At 39.5% G+C, this 11,504-nt stretch overlaps 2 protein-coding genes across 2 annotated transcripts; one reads left to right on the forward strand and one right to left on the reverse strand.

Moving 5' to 3' along the window:
• Nucleotides 1-2,698: 2,698 nt before the first annotated feature.
• Nucleotides 2,699-4,972, reverse strand: LOC129581248 (uncharacterized). The gene is made up of 3 exons (XM_055472215.1): nucleotides 4,439-4,972; nucleotides 3,353-3,545; nucleotides 2,699-3,294 (listed from the first exon to the last, which is right to left on the reverse strand). The coding sequence occupies exons 1-3, from the start codon at nucleotides 4,601-4,603 to the stop codon at nucleotides 3,014-3,016; spliced, it is 639 nt and encodes a 212-aa protein (XP_055328190.1). The 5' UTR covers nucleotides 4,604-4,972; the 3' UTR covers nucleotides 2,699-3,013.
• A 2,702-nt stretch (nucleotides 4,973-7,674) lies between these two features.
• Nucleotides 7,675-10,017, forward strand: LOC129581197 (uncharacterized). The gene is given in 6 exon segments (XM_055472139.1): nucleotides 7,675-7,867; nucleotides 7,954-8,092; nucleotides 8,095-8,256; nucleotides 8,666-8,940; nucleotides 9,030-9,192; nucleotides 9,276-10,017. Coding segments are annotated over 5 exon segments (1,236 nt in total). The 5' UTR covers nucleotides 7,675-7,867; nucleotides 7,954-7,956; the 3' UTR covers nucleotides 9,776-10,017.
• The last annotated feature ends 1,487 nt before the right edge of the window (nucleotides 10,018-11,504 follow it).

An 11,504-nucleotide genomic window follows, 5' to 3' on the forward strand; every position in this document is an offset into this window, starting at 1 on the left:
ATATCCTGGTAAATTGTGATAGCTAATCAATATCCGTTAACGGGACTATCTGTAATGGCAAATAAAAATGTTCCGTATGAATTTGCTCGTATAATATAACCTTGTAATTATCATCTGTTCCTGCTCGCAATCGAAATTTCGGTGCAGGAATTTGGGAGGACGAGATGAGTATGAGCGTGACCCGGAAACATATCCCAGATATAAATCAATGTTGCGCACTTATGACAGATTTTAATAATTTTGCTTGACGGTCCGTAGCGAAACTGTAATGAAGAACGGGGAGCAATATCTATCTGACTCTGATTTCGAATGCAAGCGCCATTAATTAACTGCAACAATCTGGTCACTCGTGCCAGCTGGGTTCCGCAATACGTCATTAAAATGACTGACATACCATGCTTCGTAATATCTAATTGTTTATTAATATTTAGTAATATGAATACGGATTAATGGATGAAAGCTTAAGTAAACTAAATAAATGTTCTTAATAAGTACAAAAAAGTCTTGAACGCCATGAGCTAATGTCTGCTTAACAATAATTTCTTGTGTGTGTGTGTATATATATAAATTCATATATTGTTACGAGAGTGCCTAACATGCGCACTTACATTTACACCCAGTGATAATTGGCGATTAATTGGATAGTTATTTTTTAAGTTCGTTAACAAGCATTGTATCAATTATTAAGCGTTAGATTGAAATTTTAGCAGTGTTCTTATAGAACCTTTCGCATACATTATTTCTCGCACTGTTTGTGGTAGCTAGCTCTAAATAACCATGGTTCTATACCAGGAAACAAGCAATTTTCAGTATGATTACCCGTCGAGTTCAATAATCTTGATAATTATAATTTTTTGCGATAGCAGGCTTTATAAAATTAAATCTGCTGAATTACTACCCGAGCTTAACCGACATATCAAGTAAATCAGTTTCATAAGAAATGGTTAGTCAAGCCGGTTAAACACAAGGGTACTAAAACACAAGGGTACTAACAAAATACAGATTTTATGGAAGGAAAATTATGGAAATTGTAATAATTATAACAGTACTAGTATTACAAGATCCAAAAGCGATAGACGAGCACCCGCATATATTGTAAATTTAGCGACGTGATATGCGCACAAACATGTGTAATTGTGTATAATGAGCGATAATATCTCTAAACATCTGTTGACTGAATTAATAAAAATAGCTAATCGTTATTTGAGCACCCGAAGCAAAATTTATAGCGCAAAATACTGATTAGAGGGCGATTAAATTTTCCATTTTAGTCCTCGTACATAATTCTCAGGAACTTAGCTCGATTATTAAAATTGAAAATAATCCAATAAATGACGATGACTGATCAGGAAGTTCCGGAGGCGCCGATAATATGATTTCTTGATCACGTTTTATGTACTGCAGTGACAGGTTACCATGCTAATCTGCATAATTATGGCAAATGATGTTACAGACATTTTGAGTTGGTCTCTGGGGATTCAACAAAATCCATTCATGTGTGTCCGATTAAGGATAAGCCGTAAATCATTGCGATTGAATAAAAAGTAAATTAAAAGTCGAGTCAACATGCAGAGAAAGCGCGAGTTCAGGCGGTCTATTTCTTATGATTCTGTTAATAGAACTGACTTAAAAAATTATTTGTAACAAACGGTAAATCTTTTTCTTCCTTGACTTTTTCTTTCTCTGTGATGTTCGTATTGTCCACTATCTCGGACAGAATACTGTAATTTGCAGTTTATTTTATAGAAGGTCCTGGTTCGACTGTACATGTGTTTAGCAAACCCGCTAAATATAATATAGGTACTTCGAAGTATACGAAGAGACGACATATCGTATGTCCTTTCGTGTACCGGTACTGCGGTACACGCTGCAGATCTACAACCATAGAACACAACAATACACACGTATAACTATTCGCATAACTACGAAATAATTGTTATGAAAAAAGTACAGCTACACTTTTATTCTGATCGCATTTCCTACTATACTATAGTCACGACGTATCCGCAAATTGACCGGCACCGCATACAGCAATATCCCGCAAGTGCTTTCCTCAAATTATTACAGATCAATGATAAAACTGCTTTGAACAACGAACAAGATATCGTGTTGCTTGATCATTCTTTTCTGACTGTGAGATGGGCGTGATAATTGATACCTGGGATAACCAGGTAGTCTACAAGACCATTATGATAATATGAGGTTTAGACTTTAGATGACTTGATTTTGTATGAAATAACACTATCAACTGGCGAACTATTTGATTACCCTTTAGCGTTTCTTGACTCTTGTGCATATGCAGTGTACAGCACTATACAGCATATGCTAATAAAATTATAACAAAATTTTACTCATAGCTCACAGGCCCGCTCCATGATGCACCACTGCAATACCTGTACTATGGGAAACAGACAACGGCAGTTTTCGTAAAATAATCTTAGAGTATGTAAACTTTATCAACTGGCTTCACGACCGCAATGACGAAACGTAATAACAGAGGTTTGCAAACTTATAAGAAGTCCTTAATATGAATATGTACAACATATGTACATGCACAGATTCCGACAGATCTCGAGCAGCGTATGCTCCAGAATTTTGCGCATTGGAATTTGGGTAAACATACATTACAATAGCATCTTTCTGCGAAGTGAAAATTGCAACTGTAAAGTTCAGAAAATGGTTCAAAAGATTTCCAATATCATTCTGTCCAACCGCGCTTTATTATACAGGCCAACCATTTAAACTGACCGGAAGTGATGTTGCCTCGACATAGTTAAAACCTCAAAAGCATCTGCTTATAGGTTCACTACATTATACATATATGGATGGCGCGTAGTGTAATAACACACATACAATTTGGAATAATTTTAGCACACATTTAATCGAATGCATAACGGAACCAGCTTACAGGTGTGCCATAGAAGTGCGCCTGCATACACTGCATAAGAAAACACCAGTCAAAAATACGTATTAATTAAAATTGTTATAACAGAATAGAAAAAATGTAGATTTGCTAGCGTCGACGACGACCAACCAGTTGGCCCGTAATATTCCTGGTGTCCCTGAAGCTCTGTCCCCATACATCAACAATCTGGTGTCCAGCGTTGGCCACATTACCAGTAATCTGGACGGTCTTATTGACCACCCGCCCCCCAAAATCCACTACGGGCCGCACCGCATTAGCAACACCTTCCTCGACGGCGTTCACGGCGCCGACGACGCCTTCCTTGACGTTGTGCACGGCATTCGACACCCCCGACGCAACAGTGCCCACAGTCAGCCCGATGAGACGACCTGCAATTTAATGAGAAATGTATTTTTGTATGAGAAATGTATTTTTTTTTATATATACCTGCCGAATCACGGATCGCCCCCACACCACCGACAAACTCGTCACGGATACCGGAGAATGTGTTGGGATTGCCTGCTGCATTGGGAGCCGCTGCTGGGGCGGGATTGACCGCTGCCTGTCCGTCCGATCCGCCGCTCGAATCGTCAGAACTGGTTTGCACGGCGGGTTTAGAAGCTGATCCGCTCGCAGTAGCCTATAATATAAAATAATTCATAAATGATTTAAAGTTGCAAAGTGATAATTCAAACAAAAATTAGAATAAATATGTTGAGTCATACAAATTGTAGTACATTAGTGTACTTTAACGCTTCATGAAACTACGAAATCACATCCACAAAGTTGGAAGATTAGCGAAATGCGCTAAGCTAAGCGTTATTTTAGAAATACATTTAGTCCACGAGAAGCAGATGGTACACGCTGATATGACTGTTAAACTATTATAATTATAAATTTACAATAGGTGAGCGTTGCTTACGGTATTCCAGTACAGATATGCTGTTTGTACAATATGTTATAGTTTGTCGTAACAAATTCAAATCAAATTTTAATCATTTTTTAATTCAAATTTTAGCTTACAACAGGATACAACATCAAAAGTCATCACTCTCAGGCACCACTACTTCGTACCTAGCTACTCCACTCGTAGTACAGAGGTAGATTTCTATACTCTCGCAAAGAAAATACTTAAATATAAAGTTCCAAGCTGTTTAGTACATACAGCGCGGCAAACTGGCAATGCAGCCAGTATTCTTGACACAGTTGAGTACAGCACTTCTTGTGCAAAGTGGAAATTAATATTCCTTAAGCACATCTATATTACACCGCAAATCAAAATGTGCAATATACCCTAAAAGTTATACAACTGAAGTATTATATCGGAAATTTGTGGTACACTAGTATGCGTAGTGCACCTACTAAATATGGTTACAATTTTCGATTTTTGAAACGGGTACAGATAGCGTCTTTACTATTAAAACAAGCAATTAGTAACCATTATTAAAGCAGAAACCCTAACAAGTGGATCTGGATGCAACATGCGCGGTTTGCTCATTTTGACAAGTGAGTAGCAATTTCTAAAATATTTACCTGATTAGTAGTGGCTGAACTGGGTTGCGCTGCTGCCTGGACATCCGTTCCGGATCTCACAGCATTTTGGGACTTTGAGGCAGGCGGTCCAGCACGTACCCCGTCACAATGGGCGTAGGAGATCATCACAGACAAAAACAACAGCAAAGATAGTTTTTGCATCATTTTCGGCAACTTAATATTTCCTGGCCGAACTGACAGAACGTAAAATAATCATGAATGGGATAAAAACCTCAAATCAGACGCTGACAACCCCAGAACCAGCAAATGCAACAAAATCAAGACTATACGCAACAACTATTCTCACGATTAAAAAATGAAGGCCAATCTACAAGTACACAACACTGACGCACTAGAATAAAACGTGAGGTTTAAAACAGGAAGTACTGTAAGCGGTGACGAACTCCAGCCAAAATTTATCTGAAAAATGCAAGTCTCGCCTAAGCAAATAGGAAATTAGCTGGTATACATGAAAGATTTTTTTCTAACAACCGACAAAAAAACCAGTTTAGCATGATGATTCACCATTTTCATCAGAAAAGAGTTAGGTGACTGTGGGAGCAATTGACAACGGCACAATCAGGCGTGCCGAGGGTATACGAGGCGTAGCGTGCCTAGCCATTGTCATTTCAGATGAGACAATATCGCGAGACATATAGGACTTCTGAACAACCATATGCAAAACTCCATTCCGAATCCGATCTAACAACTTGCTTCAACGCCATTTTTCTTTGAATATCTTTTTTATAACAATGGTTAATTAAATAAAGTTATAATTGACACTAACATGGTGCAAATCTGTTTGAGAGTTTATTGTTGAAGTTATGATATCTGCTCTCTGTAGTTGTGTGATGCTATGCAGAATTTGAAAGTGAATACGAGTATATTTTGTTTTTGAATTGTGCTAACGGTAAGTATTCCCCAGTAAATGGTTTTAACTTATGGAATGGTTGCATCAGCAAATGTTAATAATGACTGAGATTATCTAAAAACGCGCGCTAAATAAAAGTTTATTTTGGATCTCATAGGGCGGGCATGCGTCGATCGTCTGGGATATCTTCAGGATATACTGGATATAAATAATTCATCGTCAGATACTTTGTAATATTACAGAGTAGCAGTAGACTGCCAGTAGTTAGTGCTAGTTACTACTATTAGTTGTACTTAATAACTACTTATAATAATTTTATAATTTAAACGAAACATCATGCACCGAAATCGCTGATATTAGATTTAGATCGCGGTTTGAACATTTCACAATACGTGATAATATGAGCTGAAGTTTATACAAAATCGACAACGTTACTGTTTTGCGACACTCCAACGTTCCGCTTAAACTTGTCAACATTAATTCATTTTTGTATAAAAGTTGAAAAGTGGGTAATAAATTGTAGAAAGTGCTGATCTGTAATATATACAGTATACTTTGTAAGTCGTTGATAAAAACTTGTCAAAATCGCTTTTCACAATCGAGTAACAACTAGTAAACGACGCTCGCACTTCACAAGTTCTGTACAAGAGTAAATCAAAATCCATGCAAGTACAGAGAAGTCGCCGCCCTGGTTACGTGTATATGGCAAGAGCTATAACTTGGGACATAATTTACTTACGCATAAAACCGAGTGTGACATTTTGCTGGGATAGCTCAAATTGTTAAGATTAGTTTAGTTTTATAGTAATTTTTGTGCTGAATAACTTCTCTTTGATTGTACTTGAAAAAAACAAGTAGAAGAGTGTATACACGTTGAAATGTGGACTGCACTGGTGTTTTTCCCATAGACGCATATGCTTAACCTTGCGAAGCGTCTCATCTGAAATGACACAATAGAGCCGAAATCACACCTCATTAGCGATTGTGCCGTTGTCAATTGTCAACGAAGCGCAATGCTGAATTGCTTACGTCCGTAGGTATGTAAGTAAAGTAACCTACTGGGTAGGGTAGGTGTGCATCATACTGTATAAATATTGTAATGTTTCACGCCGTAGTCCGTACCTAACCAGTATTAAAAGTGCATTTAAATTTTATAGTTACTTGCCATGGTTAGTTTAAACTGCCCGTCCATAAACAATACATTTTACTAAATCTATATTAAGTATAACATTAAGTATTTTAGCTGCAGATTAATATATTGTATATTCTTTTGGACACTGTTAACTGTACGGAAAATGAGCTAGCGCGGAAGCAAGCACTTCGAAGCCAAGGCTTATATAGATATTTATATTCAATTGTGTTATAACTTTACAAAACATAACGATAAAAAGTTGTGTATCGTATATAAAAACCTATTCGGCTTACTCGTAGTAAGGACTGATTGCATTTAATCAATAATCATGACATCATTACAGTTAAAAATGATTTAATATTCTTTAATATTAATCATTTTCATTAATAAGCTGAAAAATTTCCGTAAGACTATTCGTGCCTAGATCGATATCTGAAAGACACACTTCAGTTTAGTAGAAGGTAGAAGTAGAACCTCGTAGAAGAATATTACATACAAGTAGTGCGTGGTACCGGTATACTATGGCCCCTTGATGTACAATACACACAGACATCAATGGACCATACATAACCACTATCTATATTCTTCCATTTGGGTACTCCGACGGCCTGAAAAACGCCATTCGTACGTACGTACCTTAAGCTTGAAGACTTGACTGGTTAGTTCATGGTAGTCCGGTACAGGCAATTCGTTTTCATTTCTTTATCAAAAGTCCTTGAACTTTTAAATTTACTTTAAAGTCGGTACAAGTAAAGCTATAACCTGCTTGACTTTTACCTGAAATGCGCCCAAGCGCCTTTAAATAAATTTCAGCATAAGTTCCAGTTTTATTTCCAATACCAAAAGGTCACAAAGCGTAGTTCAAAGCTTCACGCGCGCAAGCGATGCGGTGTAAGTGTGGAGTGCACGCTTGCTGAGCAAACTGTACAAAAACTGTGTCTATACGAGTATGTTTAGCATTTTAACCACAGAAAGTTTGAAGCTTTATATTTTATTTATATAATCTACATGTGCAGTATATAACAAGATAGAGTACAAATAACGCCATACAATTCAATTCAGCTGCCGTCTACGTTTTGTATAAATTTTATTTATCAAAATTTTGAGTGTATGTTGTATCGTACTGTGCAGTGTGCACGCTTGTGCCGCTTGTCTTACATAGATGAATGTGGTGGGAATTTTCCGTCTTCGTGTAAATTATTATGTGACTGCGAAGATGCAGTACAAAACCACTGCGGCAGGAGTGTGGCAGGCCTATAGGTAGCCGGCACTACAATCAGACTGAATCAGTAGTGTTTTGTTCTGCTAGAAGATTTGTATGTTTAACGGTTTCGATTTACATTGTATTGCGTGTCGACTAAATTATTAAATCTGTCTGTAATCTTCTAAGTGGCTTCCAGAATTACCAGTAGATACCACCGTACCGGTACGGCAAGCGCTAAACGTGAACGCAACATCTGTATAAATTGTTGTTTATTCCCACGTGAAACGTAAAACTGGAAAATATTGTAGAAAATGAATGCAGCAGTGGCATTAGCAGAGGATATTTTGGGCCACAAGCCCGTCAGCACGGGCACCGTCCAGCCAGTGACCAGTTCAACGGAGACGATGCACGCCATCGTTTGGCGCGGCGCCAAGGATATGCGCTACGAAAAGTCCCCAAACCAATGATCAGCGAAAAGCATGACGTGCTCCTGCGCGTCACTGCCACCACCATCTGCGGGAGTGATCTGCATCTGTACAGTGGAGACTTGCCTGGGATGCGGTCAGGGGACATTGTCGGACATGAATTTATGGGGGTAGTGGAGCAAAAAGGTAAGCTTCAAATTTATTATGAAAAGCTTCTGCCCTACGGGAATTATATTACAAATTGTCAAATTCTTACGCCGTATTAACTGGAAAATGTAGAACAAAATGTACGATATCAACTTTAATACTGAACTTTATGGCTTACCGGATAAATAAGAAAATTGTACCATTGAAATTTTGTTAGCTTTTTTTATTTAATACATAACAGATACACCGGACTCGGCCAAAGCCATTGATACAGCATCAAGGTGCAGCGCGGTAATACTACGTATTAAATAATATTATTGTACCAGCTGATACAATATGGATACCGTAGTAACCGTAATACACGGACATACTTCTAGTTGTAGCACGGTAATTGAAAAGCGGCAGAATTGTCGTTCTCATGTGTAATGGAGTTCGGGTAAATTCTCAGGTGAGAATGTGCAGCTGCCGATCGGCGCGCGTGTCGTTGTGGCTTTTGGCATCGCCTGTGGGAAATGTCCCTGGTGTAAGCGTGAAGAATACACCGGCTGTGCGACTACCAACCCCAGTGTGCTGACGCAGAAGCTCTACGGGCATGCACTGACTGGAGTGTTCGGATACGGCCATCTGGTTGGCGGATACTGGGGTGGTCAAGCCGAGTACGTCCGCGTGCCGTTCGCCGACATCAACTGCCTCCCCATTCCCGATGATGTGCCGGATGAGAAGGTAATGTGTTCGTTTCTGTTGTTTTGTTGCGCTCTTATATAATCGATCGCAAGGCTGGCTTTTTGTGGACGAACTGAATTTTCGTTTAGGCCCTGTATTTGTCGGATGTGATTTGTACGTCGTTCCACGCTTGCGAGATGGGAGGCGTGAAAGAGGGCGACACTGTGGGAATTTGGGGGCTGGGTCCGATTGGACTGGCGACTGCCCGTTGGTGCCAGATCCTGGGTGCAAAGCAGATTATTGGTATTGCAGGTATGCACATACCTGTAAATTCAAACCCTGTCTACGATTTGGTTAGAATTTGTTAAATTTATTTTTCTCTTCACGTTTTGAAGGAACGGAAGATCGTCTGGACATTGCCAGCAAGCTGGGCATTGGTGTGATTAACTACCACGAGAAGGACGTGGTTAAAACCATTCAAGGGATGGTTCCTGATGGCCTGGACGTGGCCATTGACTGTGCCGGCTTCCGCTTTGCTAAGGGCATCTTTCATAAAATGCAGCGTGCACTCCTGCTGGAAACCGACACTCCCGAGATTATTACCGAATGCTGCCAGTGCGTCCGTCAGTTCGGGAAGGTTTCCGTCATTGCTGACTACGGTGGATTCGCCAATCAGTTTCCCATTGGGATGATTGGCATGAAGCATCTAACTCTAAGTTCCGGACAGTCGCCGACTCAGCGTATCTGGAATATGGCCTTGGACAAGATTCGCAGTGGGGAATATGACCCATCGTTCTTTGTTACTCACCATATGCGCTTAGCGGATGTTCCGGATGCGTACAAGAAGTTTTTCAATCGTGAAGATGGGATGGTCAAGATTTTTGTGCGGCCATAGACTGCATTGTACGGATAGTCTCCTTGTAAAAACTTCTGTTGTGCCTTCTTGATTGGAACACTCATGAGTCATGACTCTTGTCGTTTTTTCCAGTACTGTAAGTGCTGTACTCAACGCGTACAATTACATATCGCAACTGAATTTCACTTGCCTAATTCCATGTCGGTGTTAATTTTTTAAATCAATTAAAATGTTTTGGTAAATGGTATCATATCATGTCTTTTAACTAGTATAGAAGGTCGTAACCGCCCTTAGTGCAAGCGAGCGAGCGTGTAAAATTTTTTTGGACAAAAAATTCGTTGGATAAAAGTATCATAAAACACCAACATCAGTTTTTTTAATTTTCTCACAAAAACCACCGAAATCTCCTGACACCACTAAGAGCAGAGTGCACACCACCACAGTCTCTGGACCTCACTATTTTTAAAAACAATTATTTATGGTTATCATGGGCGAAAATAAGAAATTTTGTACACGCTAAGCTTCGAATGATGTTATTCTTTTACACACTCTCTCAAGGTTTCTCCAGAAAAGAACTCTGCTGTGGGTCAGTTCCACTTATCACTACGAAAGCAAACGCTGCAGCAAAAGGGGCATAGTCGCTTCCGTTTTCTTGGTTTAGGACGGTATTATAGCTAACTGTGATCCGCTTTTATGGCACTAACGTCCCGTAAAGCAGCGAAGCGTCCCGTAAGCGTACCTGTGCTTACTTACTTGCATTACGTACGGTGTATAGTCAGGACTTGCCATGCGCTATATTGACGATACTACAACATTAATTTTAAGTAATATCCAACGTATTTTACGTAAAGTACTACTTCCTGCAGGCCAACAACCGACATGGCTCATATTAGTAGTCACATACACTCGTATAATTATACAACCGACCACTGTGTGTCTTTAAAACCGCGCGTATAAGGTGGAGTCCTGATACTGCTGGCAATTTTTTTACACATGGTGGTGTCGCAAAAATGGTGGCCCAAGACAAAATGTGGTTCAAACAGTGGTGTGCGGAGCCTGGAGGTGGTGAAAGGTAGTGTGCAGAGACTTTGATGGTAAAACGTGTTGTGCAGAGGTTTCTCCATAAATGAATGCAAAAGCAACTTTCCTTGCACTCTTTCGAGTCAAAGATTGTGGGATGCTACAGCTTAGGACAAAATGGTTGCGTACCCAACATCTCCACATTCAGTACGAATGCAGTGCAGTTCACTGTACGGCTAAGTTCAAAATATCCGGTTCGTGCATGTGCACTGCACCCCATGCGTACAAAATGCTGGATATGAGGCTATGCGACCATTTCGCCCTACATTGTAGAGCGACTGCAGCCAATAGTGCCCTGCAACGGAGTACAAAATTGCGTCCAGTCCGATCCGAACTTAAAAAATTTTATCCGAACCCAGTCCGACTCCGAATTCTAAAAATCGTACTCCGACCAATCCGATCCGAAAATATTTTTGGCCAATCCGAACCCACTCCGATCCAATCCGAAAAATTTTCCGAAAGAATATTGCTTAATTTTATTACACATCCCCAGATTAAAAAAAATTTAATGCCGAAGCAGTTAAAAATTTTAATGCCGAAGTACCGTAACATGGCATTCAAAAAAATTTTAGCCATGTTGTCGGTAGCCAAAAGACTTCAGAATTCACAGGTACAAGTTTCTTGGGCATAATAAAGGTTAAGCTAGAGGATTTATATATACAAGATTTTTTAGGTGAATTTAGTTCTT

This window comes from Paramacrobiotus metropolitanus, unplaced genomic scaffold (assembly GCF_019649055.1).
Source record: "Paramacrobiotus metropolitanus isolate TYO unplaced genomic scaffold, Prichtersi_v1.0 Parri_scaffold0000005, whole genome shotgun sequence".
NCBI lineage: Eukaryota > Metazoa > Tardigrada > Eutardigrada > Parachela > Macrobiotidae > Paramacrobiotus > Paramacrobiotus metropolitanus.

Coding starts and splice junctions, on each gene's coding strand:
- LOC129581248 (XM_055472215.1), bottom strand. CDS start 4,603: ATGATGCAAAAACTATCTTTGCTGTTGTTTTTGTCTGTGATGATCTCC. Junction 3,546..4,438: donor GTTCAGCCACTACTAATCAG/GTAAATATTTTA, acceptor TTTATATTATAG/GCTACTGCGAGCGGATCAGC. Junction 3,295..3,352: donor GGCGATCCGTGATTCGGCAG/GTATATATAAAA, acceptor ATTAAATTGCAG/GTCGTCTCATCGGGCTGACT.